The sequence below is a fragment of the Ornithodoros turicata genome, chromosome 4 (assembly GCF_037126465.1).
Source record: "Ornithodoros turicata isolate Travis chromosome 4, ASM3712646v1, whole genome shotgun sequence".
Lineage (NCBI taxonomy): Eukaryota > Metazoa > Arthropoda > Arachnida > Ixodida > Argasidae > Ornithodoros > Ornithodoros turicata.
Genome location: NC_088204.1, coordinates 1,643,520 through 1,668,829, shown reverse-complemented (window position 1 = coordinate 1,668,829; position 25,310 = coordinate 1,643,520). Strand labels below are relative to the sequence as shown.

General features: G+C 45.9%; 1 protein-coding gene across 4 annotated transcripts in view; it reads left to right on the top strand.

The window, feature by feature from the left end:
* The window catches only part of LOC135390633 (ATP-binding cassette sub-family G member 8-like), an 85,052-nt gene extending 60,219 nt beyond the window's left edge, over positions 1 to 24,833 (top strand). For all 4 annotated transcript variants that reach the window (XM_064620405.1, XM_064620404.1, XM_064620408.1 and 1 more), the window contains 11 exons: positions 16,796 to 17,178; positions 17,581 to 18,151; positions 18,237 to 18,378; positions 18,886 to 19,124; positions 19,182 to 19,299; positions 19,410 to 19,562; positions 20,014 to 20,130; positions 20,212 to 20,395; positions 20,473 to 20,681; positions 22,863 to 22,939; positions 23,389 to 24,833. In XM_064620405.1, the coding sequence (XP_064476475.1) occupies positions 16,796 to 17,178; positions 17,581 to 18,151; positions 18,237 to 18,378; positions 18,886 to 19,124; positions 19,182 to 19,299; positions 19,410 to 19,562; positions 20,014 to 20,130; positions 20,212 to 20,395; positions 20,473 to 20,681; positions 22,863 to 22,939; positions 23,389 to 23,988 (2,793 nt within the window). In that variant the 3' untranslated portion in view covers positions 23,989 to 24,833. The remainder of the gene's footprint in view (positions 1 to 16,795; positions 17,179 to 17,580; positions 18,152 to 18,236; positions 18,379 to 18,885; positions 19,125 to 19,181; positions 19,300 to 19,409; positions 19,563 to 20,013; positions 20,131 to 20,211; positions 20,396 to 20,472; positions 20,682 to 22,862; positions 22,940 to 23,388) is intronic.
* The last annotated feature ends 477 nt before the right edge of the window (positions 24,834 to 25,310 follow it).

Genomic DNA, 25,310 nt, shown 5'->3' with positions numbered 1-25,310 from the left:
TGACTGCGTCCTCTATTTGTCTGCTATATGATGTCGCTTTAGCAGACGACGTGGGCTGTCTGAAGTTGAGGTGTGCTTCTTTTTGTACTGGTCACGTGGTGTCCTTTCTTTTTTATTAACCGATAACTTAACGATTTCATTTAATGAAAATTTACAGTGCCGGATTTCATCCCTTTCATATAGCACTCAACGCATAATAACATTTATCACACTATTCGGCTTACTTACTGGCTATTTCTCACTTTGTTTTGCATCAGCATCATCTTTTGCGTCGTATGCTAAGGTTCATCTGGAACCTGTTCGATGGGTTGACAGTTCGCATCAATTCTCCCATCGTTTTACTAATAATAATGGCATGGCAATAATTTGCGTACAAAGCTGGCAACGAAACTTGACCTTATAGTCCCTTATCTGCATCTAACCTTAGCTCGAAGATGTTCTTTCGTGTTCTCTAGCAACGCGTATACGGCAGATAATCAGAACGGAATAATCAATACCGATCAAGAAGGTCGTTTGTGACTGGAGAAATTACTTGACACCTTGTTGCGGTATTTCATTAGGGGGCTACCCAAGGTTTCTGGGACCATTAAGACTCTGCAACTCCAACGTTTTTCCCACGCAAACTCGGTATCTTTAATTTCCTCTCCGAGCAAAACAGATTCACATTTTTCGCTTTCGTATCGAACACGTGTTTCGTTCATTGCTTGGACAAATGCCTCTGTCTGCAAGAATCAAAGGGGCGATGATGGCAATGATTTGAATTTTTATGACACTATAGCAATAGGCGCGGAACCATGGTGAAAAGTTGATTGATTTGAAAAAGAAAAAAACTACACTCTAAAAACAGAACTTCACCGCATACCACGCTGTGCGCCAACCATTGCCACGAATGATAGAGTTACCGCTTGTGATTGGACGAGAGAGGGGGGCGTGCGCCTTTTTGTGGCAATTTTCGTATATCCAAATTGCCACAAAAAGGCGTACGCCCCCTTCTCTCTTCGAATCAAAAGCGGTGACCTTATCATTCGAGATAATGGTTGGATAGGAGCGTGCTATGCGGTGAAGTTCTGTTTTTAGAGTGTAGCGATGGTCAGTCTTAGAAATAGACTTCACCGCCTAGCCCGCTCCTAGCCAACCATGATCTCGAATGATATCGTTATCTGCCCCGATTTCTTGAAAACAGGAGGCGTACGCCTCTTTTGTGACAATTATGAACAGCGTAAGTGTCACAAAAAAGGCGTACGCCTCCCGTTTTCAGCAAATCAACATAACACAACACATACATATAACACAACAGATGACGATATCATTCGAGACGATTCGTTGGCCAGGATCGTGCTATGCGGTGAAGCTCATTTTTAAGAGTGATACACTCTTAAAAATGAACTGCACCGCATAGCACACTCCTAGCCAACTGTCATCTCGAATGATATCGTTATCTGCTCTGATTTGTTGAAAACAGGAGGCGTACGCCATTTTTGTGACACTTATGCTGTTCATAATTGTCACAAAAAGGCGTACGCCTCCCGTTTTCAACAAATCAGAGCAGATAATGATATCATTCGAGATAATGGTTGGTTAGGAGCGTGCTATGCGGTGAAGTTCATTTCTAAGAGTGTAGTCTCAAAATAATCGGGGCTGGCTACTCCAGAACGGGTTAATTGGGGCGCACTATATACGTAAAACAAGTGAAGGGAAAGGAGGATGGGGGAGAAAGAAGAAATGTCACACACAATATATTACACACGCAACAATAACACCAATCTCATTTACAACGGTAAGGTAAATCATACACTCTTAAAAATGAACTTCACCGCATAGCACGCTCCTAGCCAACCATCATATCAAATGATATCGTTCTCTGCCCTGATTTGTTGAAAACGGGAGGCGTACGCCTTTTTTGTGACACTTATGCTGTTCATAATTGTCACAAAAAAGGTATACGCCTCCCGTTTTCAACAAATCAGGGCAGAGAACGATATCATTCGACATGATGGTTGGCTAGGAGCGTGCTATGCGGTGCAGTTCATTTTTAAGAGTGTAGTTAAAGAGCGGTGTGGGTTGCTTTACGTCTTTATTTATTTATTCATTCATTTATTTGTGAAAATTTGGAACAGAAATAGAATTTTTACCTTATGAACCCTACGTTACGGATTGAACTCTATACGAAGACATTCAATTCCCCCGCAGTGCGCTCTTTACGTTTCGTTCCAGTTAGTAGGTTAAGCAAATGAAGTGGATGCATTGGTGCATCACCATCCTCTCCCCCAGCATAATCTAATCGCACTCATCGGAATACCGCATCAACCGGGGCATGATCCGTGCAATGCTACTACATCCGGGATCCCCTCTGACGTCACACGTTGACCGCGAGGGACCGCTTTTCGGTACCTGGAACTTCTTTGCAAGTGACTGGCGGTGAGCGTGCGAAGAAATCGAAGTTAACTGACCTCGATATTCTGGCCTATATTCTCTCTGGGATAATGTGCGCCGGTCAGCCTCCCTTGTTTGTTTAGTGGTGGATTGATGTTGCTCTAACCGCACAATGTGGAGGATTTGCTTTTTTTTTACTTCTTCTCCTTTTTCTTTTTCTTCTTCTTGGTTTTGTCGTTTCCTGCAGCTCCTGAAGATTGGACGCGCTGAGAATTAATGGAAGTTATGGCAAACTGTTCGTAACATCTATTTTTTAAAGGAATGTTAGAGCCGGGTATGATGTATGTGGGCCTGTCCTTTTATGGATTCCTTTAAAAGTGCGTAGGTATACAAACAAAAAAGAAAAATAAATGTTTCAATTGGATCTGCAATGTTGACTTGGGCTGTTTTGAGGCTCATTATGTAAAGAAAGCAAAAGCGAAAAAAAAAAAAAAAAGAAGCACTTCTTTCCAGACGAATGTCTATGCACTAACTCCATCCTACTATCTTTCCTCCATCTGCTAGCACAGAATCGCTTTTTTTTAAATGTACACTCTTAAAAATGAACTTCACCTCATAGCACGCTCTGCGCCAACCATTGTCGGGAATGATAGGCTTATCACTTCTGATTCGAGGAGAGAGGGAGGCGTACGCCTTTTTGTGTCAATTACCATGTATCCAAATTGACACAAAAAGGCGTACGCCCCCCTTTGTCTTCGAATCAGAAGCGATAAACCTATCATTTGTGGCAATGGTTGGCGCAGAGCGTGCTATGAGGTGAAGTTCAGTTTTTAGTATTACTTATTCCGTACTGAGTATGATCTCGAGGAAATTTTCCCTATGTAAACCGCAGTCGCTTCGTACGACTTTTGACTCCTTGTGGCCCGTGTGGACCAGCTTATGGAGCGGCCCCTAATCGTGCAGCCAAGAACGCGGTGCAAAGCCTCTCTCTCTCAAAGCTGGTTCATGGTCATTATTCCCTGCATTTAGCCTCAATCGGCCGCCATTTTCGAAGATGACGATGACCATTACCGCGCATTGAACGATCGAGCACTTTGATTGAGCGTTCGGATTGCACCCGCTCGAGGTTACGCAAGATCAATGGAGCGACGAGGGACGCAGAAAACGCAATGCCATCATTCACTTTTGTTTTCCATCGCTCTCTCTCACTTTATGATTTCGAGGGGAGAGGATGAGCGATTATCTCCTGCTTCGCAAGTCCCGCGATGTCACTTTCTTGAGGGGAGGAGGATTGTATTTCGAAGTGGCAACGTTCGTTCCCCCCTTTTTCTCACTCATTAGTCATTACGCTACGACAGGACGTCTCTGCGAATGAGAGAAAGAAAAGGTTGGAGAAAGCACGTGACAAAGAGTCTATCCACTCAGAAAGCAGCAATAAGGGGGTATTCGCAGATGGGCCACAACACTACACTCTTAAAACTGAACTTCACTGCATAGCACGCTCCTAGCCAACCATAATCTGGAATGATATCGTTATCAGACCCGGTTTGTTGAAAACGGGAGGCGTACGCCTTTTTTGTGACACTTATGCTGTTCATAATTGTCACAGAAAAGGCGTACGCCTCCCGTTTTCAATAAATCGGGGCAGATAACGATATCATTCCAGATGATGGTTGGCTAGGAGCGTGCTATGCAGTGAAGTTCAGTTTTAAGAGTGTATGGTGAAAAAGATGATGCAACGTGCACCTCACGCGCATACTCACGCGCAAAACAGTATTTCACCGCATAGCACGCTGTACGCCAACCATTGCCATGAATGATAGGGTTATCGCTTGTGATTCGAAGATCGAGGGGGGCGTACGCCGTTTTGTGGCAATTTTCGTATATCCAAATTGCCACAAAAAGGCGTACGCCCCCCCCCCCCCCCTCTCCCTTCGAATCAGAAGCGATAATCCTATCATTCGTGGCGATGGTTGGCGCACTTCGTGCTATACGGTGAAGTTCTGTTTTTAGGTGGTGGTGGTGGTGGCGATAGGGCTTGCCGTTGTCGGCCTCACGTATGTGGGCAACGTCACGACTCACGCCCTGGGGGAATGTGCATCCTGGGCCGACTTCTAAGGGAACTGTGCCGACATATGTCTGAAATGTTTGTCTGAATATGTCTGTTTTTAGAGTGCAGTTGTTGTGGTATCTTATTTGAGAGCGGTCCAGTGAGACCGTTCTACGTGCACGAGGGGAAAGGGAAAAGCTGAGGGGCTGCGCGAAAGGCTGACCTACTTTGAATACGTAATCGCGCTGTTTGTTTATTTACTAACCGTCCTTCCTTATACGAAAACAAAATATATTTCCCTTCTCCCTTTTCTTTATTTCTTTGTACTGTGTTTTCTGATAAATTGTGATAGTCGCGTAAGACTAACGTGTTTATCATCTGTCGCCGCGCGTGCACCATGAAAGAATGCAATTCGGGCACGACAATACCGGCCGCTTATTCTTTTTCTTTGTTTTGGAGGTGACCCGGGTTCGAATCCGGTCGCCGGCTGTGTGCTGTCTGGGTGTTTTCCCTGGGTTTTCCTCAGACCCACTAGGACAAACGTCGGTACAGTTCCTTGTGAAGTTGGCCCAGGGCGCACGATTCCCCTTGCGATATACAGTGAACCCTCGTTATTATGACCATGGTCGTTCCCGAAAATTTTGGTCATAATGCGGAACTGTCATATTAACGGGGAGGATTTGCAGGGGTTTCACTGCATTGTTCCCCAGAAGCATGGTCGTAAAGGGCGTATGTCAGATTATCGGGGGGTCATATTAACGAGGGTTCACTGTAGTAGTGACCAGGGTTGCGGAATGGGATCACCCATTCCGTGCCAACTCCATTCCGAGGAATGGAGATTCGCGATAATTACATTCCTTTCAATTCCTCGGAATGAGAAGGTATGGCCAATTCCCACTCCTGGAATGGCTTGGCCGGTAACCGTACTGGCTAGCCCAGCAGTGCTAGAGGAGAATTGACGTTACCCAGCACGGAAAAAGCACGAAGACAATGTTATTTTGCTCTTGACCGTGTGCATGTGCGCAAATGGCACGAGGGCAGAAACCAGCGGGTTGAAACCAAAACTATACCACCGGGGCACCCAGACCATTCCAAATCCGATTCCATTCCTGCGACGAAATGTCAAATTCCATTCCTATTTTATAGGACAGTTTTCGCAACTCCATTCCAATTTCATTCCGGGCTCTGATAAAATCTGGAATGATTCCGGATTCATTCCAACTCCGGAATGGCAACTCCGCAACCCTGATCGTGACGTTGCCCGCCAGAGCGTGGCCCCGGTCCACTACGGCAACCATCACCACCACCTTTTTCTTCGTGTATTTGGTATCAGAACCCCGAAGCAACTGTGCACTCTTAAAAATGAACTTCACCGCATAGCACGCTCCTAGCCAACCATTATCTCGAATGATATCGTTATCTGCCCTGATTTGTTGAAATCACGGGGCGTACGCCTTTTCTGTGACAATTATGAACAACATAAGTGTCACAGAAATGGCGTACGCCCCAGTTTTCAACAAATCAGGGTAGATGACGATATCATTCGAGATAATGGTTGGCTAGGAGCGTGCTATGAGGTGAAGTTCATTTTTAAGAGTGTCGCTGTAAGAGATGTAGACTTGCAGCGACGGAGATATAGGACACCTGGAAGAAGTGGGGACAGTACAGTTGTAGAACTTGTTGTAGAACTGCTGAAAGTATCTTATGCCTATGTGTACACATGAAACAATATACAGTAACACCCGCGGATAGCGATATCGCGTATAACGATATCCCTGGTAAAACGATGGTTCCTGATTTTACCGTCAAAATATACATTGGTTCTATGGGAAAACGACCCGCGTATAGCGATGGAGACCGCGGTTCCGAGTACTCGTATAACGATGTTGGACGCTGTCAGGTGCGCGTAACCACGCGGCGATTTTCGCCGCGATAAGATACAGTAGAGTCGCGATGCTACGAATCTCACGGGGCAGCGGAAAAAAAATTCGTAGTGACATATAGGAAATGGGCTCCCATAAAGTATAGGATTATAGACATTCGCCAAAAATATCAAAAAACGAAGTAAAAGAGCTTAGCGCACAGCCGTATATACCATTATACTAACAACGAAGCAACCAACGTTCCACCGCGCGCCAACACAAAGCGTAATTAAGCGTGACCTCCCGCACACGCAAAGATACTCATCTCGCGATACATAATTTACGTGAACGTCGATACACAGCGTCAAATGGTTTTCTGCGGCTCATAATCTTTCGGCGCACCCATCCAAAGGCTATCCGCCGTGCCTCACACTGTTCATATACGACTTTCATGGCACGAAAAGGTCATAAACGGACGATTTACCGCGAAAACTTGGCGCTGCTACCGATTGCGGTATAGACCTCGGCGCGTATATATCTGACGGCTCGCAGCCATGTTGCGGTAAATGTCGTAAAAGTGTTTACGATGCTTTGTCCTCTTTTTTTTTTATGCGTCCTACGGGGTATTGTTATGCGTGATTGAGTTTTGCTATACGCACGTTTCTATATAGTTTAGGGTCGCGTATATGTGTCGTACGGCATTAACGATGCCAGGAAGGTCGAAGACTTCTTAAGGTCAGAGATGTATATGGACACGCCTTCACGGTTGTTGCGGCAGATGGCAGAGAGATTTCGATTTGAAGAACGAGAGGGTCGTTTGTTACGGTGAAAGAATGTTTAGTAGAAGTGTGTACCGAAACTATACTGCCTTAAATTGCATCATCCCCCAGCTTCACGTGGACGACGACTTTTCTCGGCAACGGTATGTGAAATTCGGACCGCGACGATGTTCCATAATCGCAGGAGGCCTTATTCTACACTCTTAAAAATGAACTTCACCTCATAGCACGCCCCTAGCCAACCATAATCTCGAATGATATCGTTATCTGCCCTTATTTGTTCAAAACGGGGGGCGTACGCCTTTTCTGTGACACTTATGCTGTTCATAATTGTCACAAAAAAGGCGTACGCCTCCTGTTTTCGACAAATCAGGGCAGATAACGATATCATTCGAGATAATGGTTGGCTAGGAGCGTGCTATGCGGTGAAGTTCATTTTTAAGAGTGTAGGATATCGAAAAATCGACGTTGTTTCATCAAAATGTGTGTGTGTGTAAGAGAGAGAGAGTGTTTGTGTGTGAAAAAGAGGTGAGGAAATAATTGGGAGTAGATAAGATAACCATAGTACGAATGCAACGGTGTCAGAAATGGAGCCCCCTTGATTTATGCTCGCAGTCATAGATTCATCAGGCGTAATGGTGCTGCGCAATATCGTCCAGCAGCGCTAATAGCCTCCACAGACCATCGGCTCATAACCTTGCTTAGATTACAAAAAAAAAAAAAAAAGAAAAGAAAGAATAAAGAGGGAGAGGGAGACTGATTCCCGCGTCGGTACCGTTATCTCCTCCATCACGGGCTATATCGTTCTCGAAGTTATGCCTAATATAATAGTTCCGACAGATACGGCGCGTGAATCTGTGTCTATATTCTATGTCTAATCAAAAATAACAAAGACGGTTAAGAGCATCAACTGTTTACTATGTACATAAAAAAACAAGACTTTCGTGCAGTAGGCTGCACTTCTTCAGGTTCTTCTTCACCACTTCTTCACCTAACCTGAAGAAGTGCAGCCTACTGCACGAACGTCTTGTTTTTTATGTACATAGTAAACAGTTGATGCTCTTAACCGTCTGTGTTATTTTTGATTCTGCATCGCCGGAAACTTGTACATTGTTTTTTCTTCACGTTCTTCTATGTCTAACCTAGTAAATGGTAATTGGGCAGACCTGCACTTCTCCCCCATTGTGAGCATTTGTGACAAAAAAAAAAAAAAAGCACTGTCACCATATCTTGTATTAGTGCATACGGAATATTCTGCTCGCTAGCATCGAAGTCACACAATCCCCTCATGTCCTCTTCTGTGCATTTCGAATGCGCGTCGACGGCGCTTTTAACTCCCGAATTATTTGTTTCACCGCACACACATGGTCCATGTACGAGGCATGTTTCCTGGCACAGCTCCCACAATCTGATTACAGCCCGCGTTGCTTCAAATTGCGTCAGTTTGTAACATAAAATTTCCCAACTTTCAAACTCATTAAGCCTTCCTTTTTCTTTTTTCTCCTTGCTTTTTCTTTGCTCCTCAGTCAGTTGAATGACCTCTTTGATTAATACCGACCGCATATATTCTTTATTTCAAATCTCCCTTTTAATTGGACGACGACCTTTTAACTAAATTATACTGGCAACACTTGTATAGGTCTGGGGCAACTAACGCAGCGCGTTGTGCATTGCCATTTATTACGCTTTGTTTGTACTGCTCGATTGCATTGCTCTCCGCGGGGTCATCCTCTGTCTTCTCGAACGGCTACAGAGTGTGGCCGGGCAATAATTTAATCCTTTTCAACCGCGTGGCCCCTTTCGTTGTGCTATACGTTTCCTACAAAATATCGTCGTCTCACGCGAAGGTTTGTGGTGTGTCCAAATTCGCTGCGTAGTTTTGTGTGGAGCTATTTGTCAGTGATGCTAACGCTTTCTCGTTGTAGTTTGTGCGGGGTGACGGTTATGGAGAGTTATACGACGACGCGACTGTTCAGAAATGGAAGATAGTAAAGCGAGAACTTTTGTGAGAGGGCGCTTTACTCGAATTAAGGAATGCGAGGCATTTTTCTGTGTGTTGAGAGGGCATACATCTCAGCGTTTGATTGTTTTTTTTTTTTTGCTTAGTACAGGGCGGCTTATGTTGACTCACAGGCGAGTTGTACATTCCTGAAAATTGTGTAGCAGTCGCTGTTTCTTATACAGGGTGTTTTTTTTATTCGACGCATATTTTTTAAATAAAAACATGTTTTTATTTTTTTAAATCGGCGTTGAATAAAAAAAACACTCCGTAAATTGTGCTGTAGCCTCAACCTTGATAAAAAATTGCGCGAGTTTGATGGAATCTTGCGTGGTAACTGAGTTACAAGAAACTGGTTACTGTGATTCGTTGATTTTCTTCCTTTCTTTTTTTTCAGTAAATAGCTACAGTATCCCGTTGCATTTCTTGGAGAGTAACTTGTAACACTTTAGGTCAAAGTATCTGCGAAATGTATCTGTAATTAAGTTACTCGTGCAGTGCCATTTTTTGCTATGTGCTTAAATGTTACTTGCATGCTCTGAATGCATGCATTGTGAAGACGATGCCTGCGTTCCTTCTAGCGCTTTTCTTTTTCTCTCACTCTCTCCTCGCAATATCTCCCTCTCTCGCGCGCAAATTTTCTTTCTTTCTTTTTATCGAACACGAAAGAGTGCAGGGTGTGTGCAGAAAAATCCAGGCTGCATTTGCACCCTGAGTTGCCTACATACCGTGCGAACTTCCGGTGGCGCCCGACAATTCATTTATATGCGAGCTAAAGGTGTAGAAAAATTGCGGAAACTAAAACTCAAGCGTAACGAAATAACCATAGCGACGCAAGCTTGGGCTTCCGTGCATCAGAATACGCTATGCCAATGTCAACACTGTGGTCTCCGTTGAGTAGTGTGCCAGCGCAGATATATACCACCATGAAAAAAAAAGAAAAAAAGCTTTATATTGATGTTGACTGGGAAAAAAAGAATTAAGAAATCGGTTTTCATTGAAATATTATAAACAATCGAAGTAAAAGAAGTAAAATAAAATTAAAATTAATGTTTGAAATAAATGATATCATTCTTTTATTAACATATATATTTCTTTTAAATTAAATTTTTTTGAACGCATAGATGCTACCGGTGCGTAACAGCAATTCGCATCCGGACAGCGTTTCGTGTCCTCAGAGCCTTTACTTTTTTTTAGGATTTTCTTTTTCGTCTTTTGCTATAGTCGTGACGATGTCCACTTCTGTGTGACCAACAAGGGCGTGCCAAATCTCTTATTACCCCCCCCCCCCCCCCGGCACCGGTAGCGCCCCTGACGGTACCTGCACGCACCTCTCCTGAGACCGCCATGTTGTCTAGTTTAATGCACGAAAGCCCAAGTTTTCATCGCGATATTTATTTTGTTGCACTGAGTTTAATTTCCACGAATTTTCGAGAGGTGTAACGAGCGTCGTCGTGCGCAACCGGAAGTTCGTCCGGTGGGCAGGCAACGAGTTACGTGTGAAAATGCCACTTAGGTTGTTCTGCACACCTCCTGTTCATCATCGCACATCCATCATTGCCGCTGAGAACCGTTCATCTGTATTCCGTTCATTGGCCCGAAAGGTATAAAAAGTACAAATATACATCAACGTTTTTCGGCCAGACTTTTTCCTCCTCGATGCCACACCAACAAACAACAAAAGGCCGCAAAAAAATCTCACGGCACGAGCGAATCAACGTGCTTTAAAGAAAAAAGCCCGTCGCTCCACGCAACGGAACGTCAGAACGCATCAACCGCACGCAAAATGTATCTTCCTCTTTGATGCCACCTGTCGGCAGATATAATTCGAAGTGCACGCCGCTCAATCTGACCCAACCTCTCGGTACTTATAAAAGGACTCGGCTCCTGATAACATACATACCAAGATGTTGGACGTTTCTTTTCGGATTGACAACCCAGCTATGCAACCTAGGTCATGCCGTGACATTTCATGACTCAGGTAAAAGAATGAAGAGAGATGCCTTCGGGTCGACAAAAAAAAAGTAGGAATATGACGTTTCGGAGTTAGGAGGCGTGCTCGAGGAAGTGCAACGGGGTTGTTGTCGGAGGGCTCCCTTCCTGTAGTTTTTTTTTTTTTTTAGCTGTATTTGGCGGGCGTTTCGTTGGGAGTCATATATGTGTGTGTTGCTCCCGCAATGATGATTGCTTTTTCTCTCTCTCTGTCTTGGTGTCTGGGGGGGGGGGGGATATGTTTATTATATAAAAAAATAGTAGGGAAAGGTTAGCCACCTCTACGGCGGCTTGCTATTCCCAGGAAAGAAAAGAAAGGAAAAAAAGGAAGGGAAAGACAAAGACAAAGAAAAACAAACAAAAGGAAGACAAACGAAAGGTAAACAAACAAAAAGCGAAACAAACAAAACCAAAACAAACAAACAGAACGGAAAAACGATGAAAGATGAAAGTCACTGAAAAGGTTAGCCAGCTGTAGGAGTCGAAACCACATCTTCTGGATTAGGCTTTGTATGTATTTGTACCTTCTATGTTGTTCCAGCCTCAGAACATCAGTTCTTTCACGAAATTGGTGTCTGTGGGTTGTTGCCTGAAGGGGTAATGGTTGCTTCATAGCAGGTTCTCGCACATCCTAAGCTACCTAGCTGTTTTTTTTTGTGTGTGTGTGTGTGTGTTCAGCGCAATGATCTGTACGTGTAACAACAATGATAGTAATAATAACGCTTTTTGTTACGTATCCAAGAACAGCCTCGAGGGCCTTGGTGTCGGCGCACGCTAAAAAAGTTATACAAAACGCCGAAAACGACAGACACCCTGAAAATGGAGAATATACTCACAACTTGCGTAATACACACGTAGGTCACAGAACGTATCTTGGTGGATAGATGGCTCATATCTAAATTACAGGCACGTCTCGAATAACACATTGCACATTACAGATATGTGATACCTGCCCTAATGATGCCTGCCTATAATGATAGCTCCCCTAGCGGTACCTGCGCGCAACTCACCTGAGACCGCCATGTCACCCCATTATAATGCATAGAAGCCACGTCTTCGCGCACTGATTATTATTATTATTTTTATTTATTTATTTTTTTACGCTGCGTATGACTTCCAGGATCTTTTTCTTTTGTGTGTGTGTGTAGCTTTCGCACGCATAAATACGCCATCGTGCGCCGCCGGAAGTTCCTCAGGTAAGTACACAACGAATTACGTATGCAAATGCCGGTTAGGTTTATCTATACGCACCCTGTATACATTATACTTCCAGGGAAAACAATTGTCTGTCTACGTGGCTTATATAGTTGGCGACGCACTCGCACATTCCCGGATTTTTCGTTGATTCCTATTGGTTCACGTGACCTCACTGGTGGCGGAGAAGGCTTCGACACCTTTTCACCTCGACTCCTTCATACTAGCCTCCAGTGCATGCACGGCCCCGTCGCGAAAAGCCGTCAACCCAGCAATTAAAGCATCCACTCATCCGACAACAAGGCTTTGTCACCTCGTCACTTTATCCCTGCCGACCTTCGCCGATCCTTGATATCTTTGCGACAGCGTCACTTATAGGCATACCATCGGCGCTGGCCAATTAGAACCGTGTCAAAAGGACCGGCGTTCTAATATAAATGACACGCTGTCGCTTAGTGTAAGACCCTGTAGAGAACGATTTCTAGTTATGAAATGACGGGGCTCTATACGTTCAGTTACTTAGTTGGCTTGGATGTCAGAAAGTTCTTAGGCGCCGCTTTTGTGTTGCGCAACGGAATTTAGGTGGAAGGGGGGGAGGGAGGGAGATGGATGATGATGATGATGATTGAATGAAAAAAAAAAGAGGGGGGATTGTAGCCCTCATCACGAGGGCGAGGGAGATGGAATTTTGGACTTTTGTGGATCCGCTGCTTAACATGTCTAGCTACTAATTCCGAGGTTGCGAGTTCGAGTTCGAGGGGAGGGAGGGAGATGGATGATGATGATGATGATTGAAAAAAAAAGGGGGGATTGTAGCCCTCATCACGAGGGCGAGGGAGATGGACTTTTTTACTTTTGTGGATCCGCTGCTTAACATCTCCAGCTACTAATTCCGAGGTTGCGAGTTCGAGTATGGTCGGTACCAGCTCCGGTGGCGCAGCGGTAACGCGTGCGCTTGGAGACTGGGAGGTCCGCGGTTCGAATCCGCGGGCCGGCTGTGCCGTCTGGGGTTTTTCCTGGATTTCCCTCAGATGTGTAATAGGCGTATGCCGGCACAGTTCCCCTGAAGTCGGCCCATGGACGCAGCTATCCACTTCACCCTTTCCTCTCCTCCTCTCCACCACCTTTCCCTTCCCGAGAAACATGCCGCCTAAACAGGCAGGCAGACCTCTCGGGTTCCTCCCAACGACACTCCTCCTCCTCCTCCTCCAGTATGGTCGGTGGCGGCATTAACTCGGTGGCAGGCACTATAGAAGTTGGTTAAACACGTCGTTTTCTGTGATCGGCGGTAAATACGCTGTAAATACTGTTCGTTAAAACTTTAGTTACGAGCTCCAACAAAGGACCACAAAGAACACATAGAGACAAGAAATTCGATTCCATTCCCGAGTTGCCTGAATTTCAGTGAAAGAAGCTACGAAAGCGCGCTCACGCAAATTCGAGCAAATAAACCTCGGCGATATTTTTACCAGTCGTATAGGTAAGTTACTCTCAAAAAGTAGGTAAGTTACAATTAGTACAGTAAACCTGTAAAAATAGTAACCGAGTTACAGTTACTCTTTTTTTGAAATGGAACTAGTTACAGGTACAGTTAAGACTTTAAAGTAACTTAGTTACTTTACACTTTAGTTACTTTACAGTTACATTTTAGCGGAATAAATGTAACTCTTAAGCGTTTCCAAGCACACCGTTATAAGGCCACCGTGGCTGCGTGTCACCGTTGAATTCCTGGATGGGAGCCTCGACAAAACGAAACGGAAAACGTTGCCATACCTGAGTATAACTTAATTACTTCGATTACGTTATATACAGTTACTCTGTCCGAAAGTGGGAACTATAGTTACAGTTACAAGTTACTTTTGTATAGAAAAGTAACTAGATACTGTAACTAGCATTTTTTTCTTATTCCGTGTTAGCGCCGCGAAGCGACTGTGGCCATGAGTGGCGTACGGACGTGGGCAGATGGAGAGAGGACAGCAGGAAGGAGTGGGTGGTGCGTCCTGGGCCGACTTCACGGGGCACTGCATGTGCCGACATTCGTCTTGAAAGTCTCAGCTTTTGCAGTCAATGCTGGTCCACGGGGTTGGCGATATTTTTCACCCACGCGAGAACTCATGCACCCGCTTTGGGTGCCTCGGAATCGCTGCCATACGCGCTTACGCCGGATCGCGCTCTTCGTTATACAATGCGGAGTCGACTGGGTGTAGTGAACCCTCGTTAATATGACCCCCGATAATCTGACATAAGCGCTTTACGGCCATACTGCTGGGGAACAATGCAGTGAAACCTCTGCAACTCCCCCCCCCCCCCACCGGTTAATATGACAATTCCGCATTATGACCAGAATTTTCTGGAACGACCGTGGTCATATTACCTCGTTATTATGACCATGGTCATAATAACGAGGGTTCACTGTATACGCACTGCGAATAATCCGCGGTTCAACACGCCGTTTCATGCGGGACACGACGAAACTGTGAATACAACGGTAATTTAAAAAAAAATGGCGACTTCGTTCTAACGAGGGTTTCCGTGTATCTTGCTTCTTTTCGGGACATAGGGTCGAACCCAAGGATTTTCTCAACACACCGCTTAACACTCTCCCCCCATAAAAATAAAAAAAAAATCGGGGAGGGGGACCCAAAAAAGTAAAACATCTCGGTAGCCAGCAGGTATACGATAGTCACACATCCCTTACGGAATTTCAAATTTCCGACCCCCCCGACCATTGAGACTAAAATATCGCGCATACCTCGGATGTAACTTTTTACTTCCTATAGTATCATATTAACCACAGCTGCTTCACAATGCTAATGCAAAGTCCTTGGAACTATCCTTCTCTAAATGATGAGGATACTCTTATCTTGAAAATGACGCCCTTGTATGGGCTTTAATTATGGGTCTGTCTATCAAAGCACTCTTCCGTACAGAAGGCGTTAATTAAAGGGTTCGCTTTATTTCGTCAAAACACCGCGACAGCTGAGCCGGGGACGGGCGAATTCCGAAGTTACCACATCTCCCGTGTGTTTGTTGTGGGTTTAGTTTTTTTGTGTGTGTCCTGCGGGGATATATTATTCATTGTTGCTGGAGTGACGGTGGTTTCGTTCAGGTCCTCTTATTTTGTGGGAGGAACGAAAGTGGCCTTAACGAGGTGTTCGTTCGAGCTGTTTGTCAACGCTGAAAGTGACATTACGACGTTGCCCGTGAACAACCGCATGGTCTTTATATTTGCGTACCAAATTAACTAGCAGAATTCAGAAACACAGAGAATGTTTAACCAGTACAGTAAGCATCACAGCGTGATCGGAATTCTGGCAGCGAAATGGGGTACATCATTCCAACCTTCGTGCATGCAGCTGTTCACTGTTGTTGAGCTGTTATTATATAAGGGGTTTCACCTAACGTCTTATTAATTCCTGTAAAAAAAAGAAAAAAAAAACACTTTTCCGAAAAAGATGCGGTCAACGGTATTTATCTTATGGGAACTTTTGCCGCGACTCGCGTCGGTTTTAATTAGCTTTTGTTGCGCGCGGGGAGTTTAATTTTCAGAATTGAACTCAAATTTTTGTGAAGTGAAGATGTTTTTTTTTCTTTTTTTTTTCAGAAACAGACATCACATTTAGGAAATGCCCCAACTCATTCAAAGACACGTTCCCTGTATAAGACAATCGAGCACATCCTGCGAGACATGCATGCATGAAGCCCATCTCCTTCACTCCAGCTCTAGCACGCTAGCGGATATCCTCTACCCCGGTGGTTCCCATGCCGAACGTTAGCGATAACCCTTATTCTCTCTCTGCAGGAGGCGGGCCTTGCTCAACGAACCCTCTAACACTTTGCACTCCGCGACGAACTCACGCACCCTCTACGCATTTGCACCCTTCATCCTCCATCCGTATTTCTCACTTTTTTTTTTTTGCTATAGCCGTGGCGACGCCGACTTCTGTGTGGCCAACAAGGGCGAGCCGATCCTGCCATTAACCCCCCCCCCCCCCTCTGTTTTTAGAGTGTAGTATCACGGTCCTTTGATACTGAGTATCAATGGACCGTGGTAGTATTATCAGCGGCACCGGCTGGTGTGACACTGAGAGGGGAGTTGAAGGGGTGGGGCAAGTCTCCCTCTCACAACGCTTCATGACTGCGAAATGAGGGTGGCCGGCACTTTGCGCGTCCAAGAACGACGATTTTCGATTTTTTTTTTCCAGCTGTTGCCAGTGGAACAGGGAACGTGTCTTTGAATGGGTTGGGTTATTTCCTAAATGAGCTGTCTCTTTCTGGCAATAAATTGGTGCCTTCACGAGGCAAAATTTTGACTTCAACTCTGAAAATTAAATTCCAGCGACAAAAACCTAATTAAAACTGACGCAAGTCGTGGCAAAAGTTCCCAGGAGGTAAATGCCGTTGATCGCATCTTTTTCGGACAAGTAGATATTTTTGCAGTAATTAATAATGAAACGCCGTATATACTCGTATGGACACTTTATCCTGTTTTCTTACGCTTTCGTTGACCTCCTGAAAGGCTTATATACTCACTATCTGTTTGCAGGCGTGTCCCAGCCGAGCGCGCAGCTCCAGCGTAGGGTCGAGGACCCCACGCAAGCCTTCATCCTCGAGGGCTTCCTCCAGAGCTAGCAGCATGTGGGAGGTCAACTCGGAAGAACGCCGGTACTCTGTCCCGCCGTCCACCTTGTCAGACCCAGCGGCCAAAGCGTACAAGACGAGCGAAGACCTCCACGCATGGAGCATCTACAGGCAGAACCTCAACTCTGACTTCACAGACTCTGCTTTGGGAACGTCCGACAAGTCTCAGCCCCCTTTCGGGAACTTTCAACTGAGGGAGTCCACGGTCCACACCATCCTTAACCATCCCAAGTACGGTCCGAGGGAACGGAGCTCAGAGCTGGGAGCAAATGTCAATACCTACCTCAGGTGAGTGTTCAAGCAGATCGTCATAGTCTCTCAGGTGTCTAGAGAGTAAAAATTGTTGCGATCACGTAGTATGATGGAAGTAGACAGGTAGGGGTTTGATTTTAGGAACAGCACCTTGTTTTTTATTGGATAGCTCGTTAATGAAGACTGGAAACAGACAAGATTTGGAAATTCCTGGTCTGTCAAGGAAACATATAAAAAAACCGATGCGACTGACAAACGTTGTCTGTAGACCTGGAGCAGCAGGTCTCAAGTAGTTGAACTGTTTTGTCAGTGCTCATGTCCGCACAAATTTTCAAAAACTGTGTCAAGTATGTTTCTTCCTGTGTTTCCTTGGGCAGGCGATATAAAGACGATATTTAAAGCTTGCTAGAAATATTCGTTACAAATTCCTCTATTCAGGTTTGGCCTTCCACGAGTCCTACCGCCACACCCAAGCAGCGAACGCGTCCACCACCACCCCAATCCTCGCGAGAACTCGAGTGGCTACGACTCCAGCGACGACGACTCGCCCCTCAATGCCCAGCGCCGCGCCAGAAGCGATCCTGACTTTAGAAGTCAACTGGTCGACATGGAACCTTCTGGAATGGCGTCAGCCATTGAGGCGTACGAGAACCATCGCAAAAAGAAGCTCAAAGCCAGCAGCGAAGCAGACATAGCTGAGAGGCGCTGGGATATACCGAGGCACATGGCGGCGACAACTGCAACTGCAGCATCACAAAGACCAGGATCCAGGGCAGGGTCTAAAGTCGAATCGAGGGCCGGATCCAGGGCTGGATCCAGGAGTGAGTCCCGGATGATTGGGGACAGAAGAAGCGTGCAGGGATCTAAGGCAGGATCACACATATCTGTTGGATCGCGCGCGACGACTCAGCACTATATGAGGAACATGTTGTTTCCTAGAGATGCATTCTATTCAAGTTTGCCGGGAGGCGAAACCGATGTTTCCATTGTCAAACATCCGCACTTGCAGGTGAGCGTGTGTCAAGATGTCCACGTATGTTCTAATGCATTCTTGAGTGGTCTATAGGGGATAACGTATGTCTTACCGCTTCAAGGTGCGGGACCTAACGTTCGAACTGGATCGATCCAGTTTGGGCCAGAGATTGTGCGGTGGACCGCGGACGAAGTTGCTCCTCCTGGAGGGACTGTCCTTCGAAGTTAGAGGAGGAGAGATCCTCGCCATCATTGCTACATCGGGTAAAAAACTCATATTTAAACAAGTATTTGCGCGGCAACAAGTTGTAGTGAGTTTCATAACCGCCCACTTTATGCCATTTAAGTCTTATATGTTTTGCATTGCAGTCTCGCATAATATTGCTTCTTTGTGTGACGAGGGTGTTATGTAAAATTCATTATTATATATAAACGCGGTCGGGCAACATTGTTGCTCCACGAGCTCCGAAGTCGCCTTCAACGTGCGATGCCATTGGAGGGACGCATTCAGGGAAGACGCCTGCGGCGTTGCTGAGATGTGAAGTTGCTGAGATGTCGCTTACTTCTTCGAAGAACCAAAACTTGCAAAGATCCTGCCTGCACAACGTTTGCTGATAGGATTTATATCTCACGTATATAGTGCCGTCGAGTGACGTGCTTTTATAATTGAAAAGCAAAATAAATTTCATTATTTGAGTGTGCACTGGTCCTTCATCGAAACTGGTTAATAGTTTCCACCTTAATGCGAGAAATCACAACGCGTACTTACAGAACAAGAGGGAACAGCACTGCTCGACATCTTAGCCAATCGCCACAGCAAGTGGGGCAGTCGCTTGCGAGGGGACTTTCTTTTCAATGGACTCTTTATGCCTCCTGGACGTCTGGAAAACTGCGTTTCGTATGTGGCAAAGGACTTCCAACTCTGTCCCGACATGAGCGTCCGCCAGTGGTTGCTCTTCACGTCTCTGCTGCAAGAACCAGCAGGTCTAGGACGAGACACGAAAGCTAGGGTACACGACGTTTCGACCAGCATTTTCGTTAGACTGACACGTAAACCATAATTCCAGATAAATGCCCTTCTGGAAGATCTGGGATTGGGTCAACTGAAACACACTCAAATCCGGGACCTCACGGAGTCGGAGCTGCGACGTCTCAATGTCGGGTCACAGTTGCTTTTGGACACGGGTAAGGTATTGACTCAGGACACTGTGGCAATGCGCTAATAAGAGATGAGAGCTGTCGATGTGCTGAAAAATGTATGTTTGTGGTCACTGAGAGCAGTGCATGATTTTCAGACATTGTTCTCCTGGATGAACCCATATCCGGCATGGACATCCTAGACAGTTTCTTCCTCATCGACTACCTCCGCCAATGGGCCGCCAGAGGGCGGATTGTCATTACGACCATTCATCCGCCAACTTACGAAATTTTCACCATGATGTCACGAGGTACTCAAGCACGCAGTAGCCTTCCGTTAATTCGGCTCCAATGGGACCATGATATTAGATCGAATTATCCTAAAAGCGAATTAACGCACTGGTGGGAAGCAGTACGCCAACAGGCGAACACGTGTCAGAAAGGCATGTGCGGCGGCCCAGCATAGCTGTACTAACGCAACTACAACATGGAAATATAGGTGCTCCCGCTCTTTTCACATACGATGTCAGCTTGCTTTTCTATCTGATATTATTTCGAGGCCATGACCTTTAAGTCACAGCCATGTGTAGTGCATATAGTCCGAGACTGCTTCCCAGCAGGTGCGTAACAACGCTTTTGTCTATAGAAACGCATAGGTGCTTGCAGACACGTTTGAGAGCGATCGAATTAACCAAAGTCGAATCTACGGAAGTTTTCTACAGTTTCCATTTTTCAATGTCGCTTGTTTTCCCACCTCTCCAGTGGCCATAATCTCAACCGGCCGCATGGTCTACCATGGCAAACGAAGGGACCTTCTGCCATACTTCTCGTACATCGATTTTCCTTGTCCAGCCTACAAGAACCCATCAGACTATTACTGTGCGTACTTATTGCGTCTTTCGTCTGCGTCGCCTCTAAGGCATATTGTAGTTTAACGAACACGTGTCCTTTTTCTAATAGTGGACTTGGTGACGTTAGACAACTTATCAGCAGAAGCCATGCTGGAGTCAAGCCAGAGGGTCGAAAATCTCGTCGAAGTTTTCCGACGAAGGCAGGAGGCTCTCTCAGACCCTGGACCACCGGGAATGGCTCCCGCCGATGTTCAGAGGGCCGGCTTCTTTGGCCAAATGCTTGCGCTTTGGATGTGAGTGAACACCTGAATGTCTTTTATCTGCCTTTCTTCTATAGCCCCGCTTAACTCGTATTTTATTTGCATTCCAGTCGTGCAATGATCTATATGTTCCCTTACAATGTGGTGAGCTTCTTCCGAAGTGTCTTCTTGGCTGCCCTGATGTCCGTCCTTCTGGGAGCAATCTTCTGGAACGTTCGGGCGGGACGGGAGCAGGAGCACGTGATGGACCGCTTTGGTCTGTACTATGCCCTGCTCGGTTTCTGTCTGTGGCCACTCCTGCTCAATATGGTTACAAATGGTGGGTACCAAACATGCGTCAAGCAACACTGGGCACTGCTCAACACTAGTTAGGAATTTGTGTACCGCGTAACCATCCATGCATATGGTACCTGCTGATGCATTTTGTAGCGACAGCATTTGCAGCGAACTACACGTATTGACAGTTAGCCTTTCAAAGGGAAATTCTTTCGATCCCGTTTATTACGATCTTCTACATTACGATAGCTCTGATCAGTTTGTTGGTTCCTGTCAGTTTCCCAATGAAGTCCATGTAAACGAAACCTGGATGTAACAAACGTCATGAAAGCGCTTGCTTGCGTATAGCGCTGAGTGAGTGCGACCGTATTCAAATTTCGTGTTAGGGCCGCGAAGCAACTGTGCCTATGAGCGGTGTAGAGACGTGGACAGATGGAGAGAGGACAGCAGGAAGGAATGGGGGACAGGGGGGGTTCGTATGCGTCCTGGGCCGACTTCAAGGGGAACTGTGCTGAGATTCCTCTGGAAAGTCCGCCGGGGGAAACCCAGAGAAAACCTCAGACAGCACAGTCGGTGCCGGGATACTAATAACTACCAATTATTTTCAAGTACTTTTACTGCCAATAGGCTTCCCATGGACTAGGCCTAGGATATATGTTTCAAAGAAGACAATCGGAGAGGTGGACCGGACCACCCTGCCTGATTCGGAGCGAAATCACCCTCCTACCGAGGCAGCTTGATGGGCAAAGCATGCGTGAGCGAGCTTTGCTCAGCGGGACAAAAGTGGGACTTCTCTCGCCTAAATCGGGATGGGCCCGATGGAACACTGAACTAACTGAAGTGAACATACCGTTCATTATGGGTAATTTTAAAAGTTGGCGCCCTCCAACTGTCACGCGGCGACGCGTGATAACCATCTCGGTAGGCCGGAATTTCAGGGGATTATTGCGATTGGCCATTGCGCAGGAGCTCTTGACGAATCACGGGGAAGGTCGCCGCGCCCAATCGACGGGGATTTGGTTGCACGGCGCGCGAAGGCGCACTTGGCGACTTAGCGCACTTCGAAGGCGCTCGTGACTCGTGAGCCTCCCTGAAGTTTTTTTTCTGATGGCAGTTTTTGCCCCGCGCTGGGTGGGGTTCCCTAGATGCTCCCGACGGGGTCGCACGGGTTTGTTTTGTCAGTGGAACACTAGCATTCAAAGGTACAATGCGCGTTCTGTGCACATCGCGTGACCCGCGCGTGCTTTCTCGGGTTTGCTTCGGCCACGTGGGGTTCAGTAAAGTGCTTCGGAATCGCACGATGTAATTCCGCACAGTGGGACGCACCGTTATTTCCACTGTTCAACAGACGCACGACCACCAAAGGAAAGAAGGCTCGAACATAACGCCCTCACTTATCGCGCGCATGCCTCCTCTACTCTATCGTGTTCCGCTTAGGTAATCGCTGGGTCAAAATAGAGTCCAAAGTATTGCTCCTTGGAGCAAATTTTTTTGCCTCTGCTCCACCAATGGAACACCCGACGACGCAATACCCCGCTCTGCCAATAGAACAGTTTTTGCTTCTTCCCGGGGCAAAACTTTGACGCAGCTCTGCCAATGGGAATGCGCCATGAAGTTGCTGTGGGGGCAACGAATGCATCTGCGGCTCAGGGAAGCGTTTTCATGAAGTAAGGCACACACCTCCGGTGCGTAACCTCGCTGCGAAGCACGGTGTCTTCTAAAATATGACTCGGCAGACAGTTGCGTGGCGCCACGTGCCGATGAATTACCCATAGATGAGGTGTGTTCTGATGGAGAGCACGGTTCTGCCTACGATGCTGATGGCGAGAGCAGTGGACGTGGCCATCGATCTCAAGCCTCACGTGCCTCGGAGCCTCACGCGCTGTCAGCACGCGAATAAGACTTATTGGTGCTTTCAACCAGCTTGCATGTCCGGAGGCATTATGCTCGTACTGTTCTTTTTATTTATTTATTCATAACTGTAATGCAAATAATTGTGTGGGAGGCTGGGGGTGTGATCCTGCCCGGCGATTTTGCGAAAGTTCGTGCATAATGATACTCTGATATAACGATCAGACTTCGCGTTCCTGTCAGTATCGTTATAAACGGGTTCGGCTTGTTCAATCAAATTCAAAGTTGTTCCAAACAAAATGCGTCCATAGTTTCTTTTTGCTCAACGCATCTGCACTGCTTTCTTCATAATATTTCCCATTTTCCTTTTAAGTGTGGAAAGAAAAGCCGTATGTTGTGCGAGACATCAATGAAAAGCTCTACTCTGGAACAGCTTATGCAATATCAAAGGTGTGTCTTACTGCTTTCTAGCATCTTTATCACTTCAAACTGTAGGTTGACACTATTCTAGAAACTCATTCAACATCACATAATGGTAGGCCTTGCCCACAGCCTACCACATCAGAACCACATAATAACATCATTCAAGATCAGCATCATATCTCTTCACGTCTGTCATTCGACATCACACCATAACCTGTCTCTTGACATCAACATCATAACCCATCAGTGAAAATCGACAGCACCATACCCAATCAGTGGACATCAATGTCATACACCATAATTCAACATCACATAACATCACAGTCCATCACTCAACATCACATAATTTTGCATTACGTGACAATGAATATATCATCCATGAAGGCCGTCATGTGCCACTTTCATGAAAGTGTGCTTGAAACCTGCTCAGACTCTCTACAAACCCATGTACCAAAACACTGCATCCTCTCTTCCAGCTGACGTACAGTCTGCCCACTGCTGCTGCTGTCTTCGCTGCCTACGTCTTCCCAGCATACTCCATGGCGGGTCTACCACGGCAAGACCACGTCAACAACTTTGGCCCTTACATCGGATACACCCTACTCTATCTGTTAACTGCCCGCATTATCGTGATCTTCGCCGGCTGGACGTTCGCTTCCAGACATGTGGCCGCCACGGTATCGGGTATCATTTTGCTTATCTTCAGCGTGACTGCAGGTTACACCGTGCACCTCGGAGACCTGTCCTTGGTGACGTCCTGGCTTCAGTGGATATCACCTTTACGCTGGACCCTCGAACAGCTCTCTAGGATAGAGTTTGTCGGCGGCTATAATGCTCAGTACGAGTGTTCTCGGAGCCCCGTTGTGCTGCAGGAAAACGGAATTCAAGTGAAGGCAGATTGTGGGGTCGTCAATGACTACCACGCGCTTTCCTTATTTGGCTATGGGATCAGGTGGCCAACTGTGCAACCTATATTGGCAGTGTTGGCAGTTCATTTTGTGTTTGCTGTCTTGGCAGTCCTTATGGTCACATTCAGGTATAAGGGGCTATCGAAGAAGGCAAAGAAGCAGCAGTGATGACCTTGTGACTTCTGTGATGACTATGACTAATTTTCAGTTAGTCAGTGTGTTTGAATGGTGAGTGGGCAGCATATGCCTGCGTGTGCATGTGATGGGTATCAATCTATGAGAGTTGAGAATTGTTTGAACAGAAGGTACACTCTTCAGTCCTACATCACCTTCTATAAGTACTCACGGCAGCAACACCATGTGAAAGGTACATTCCCACGGAGCAGTCCTAGGTTGGAGCTTGAAATTAAAATGGGATATAGTGCTCAAGAGTCACAAACACACAATATTTTTTCCCCTCTTGCTGCTGAGCAAGGGTGGTGTGCCTGCAGAAAAAAGGAAAAAGAGAAAGGGAAAAAATTATCACATTCCTTAGCATGGCTTGTACATGATGTGTTGTCAAATATGCTTAGTCACTCCTATTGCTCTTATTACTGAAGGCTAAAACGTCTGTCTCTACGTTTGTTGTTCCATTTTTGATACTCAACCAGGTAAAAGCGTTTTCTTCCTTTCTTTACCGTGTATATATATATATTAACGAAGACACTGTGTTACAATCCCACTTTTATATATCATCCTTCATGCCATGAAGTTGATTGACTCGCAAGTGTCTGCAGCTCAATGAGAAGAAAAAAGTGTTTTGGCACCACATGTTATAAGATCTTGTGTGCCATACATGGACTTTTTCCATCCTGTGTGTGAAGTAATATAAGTCTACTGTGCATATCGGAACGACAATTTCTGTACATATCACTATTAATTTATGTGTGATTTAGTTATAAAATATGAACATAACACTTATTAACATACCGCTTTGTGTTATGAGGTTGTAAATAAACATTTTTTTCTAGTTTAAAAAACGTTTATTGACTTTCTTGGGCAGTCGTACGCGTGCGGCAATCTACGAGACTCGTATTGGTAAGTTGAAATGAAATTGAGTGATATTGAAATGATTAAATGATGGCTTGTACTAGACGAAAACGCTGTGTCACGTGATTCCTGTTACGTTTAATTGCAACATAAGCTCCAAAAAAATTATTACTATGCTGTTGGTTAAAAACTTACATTTGTGGCCATGTCGATACTCAGTGGCGTATAGCCAGAAAAATATTTCGGGAGAGGTTCTATAGGGACTTTACATGGGGAAGGAGGATTTCCGCCTCGTTTCCCTCTCCCAAATGCACTACCAAAGGTACGATTTCGGGGGGGGGCGGCTTTGAACCCCCTAGACCCCGCCCTCCCACTGCTACCAGGTTCTTTGCTGTGACGTATTGGTCAAAGCCCCAGTTTCCACACAAAAAGTGGTTGTGTTCAGTGGCGTAGCTAAAAAA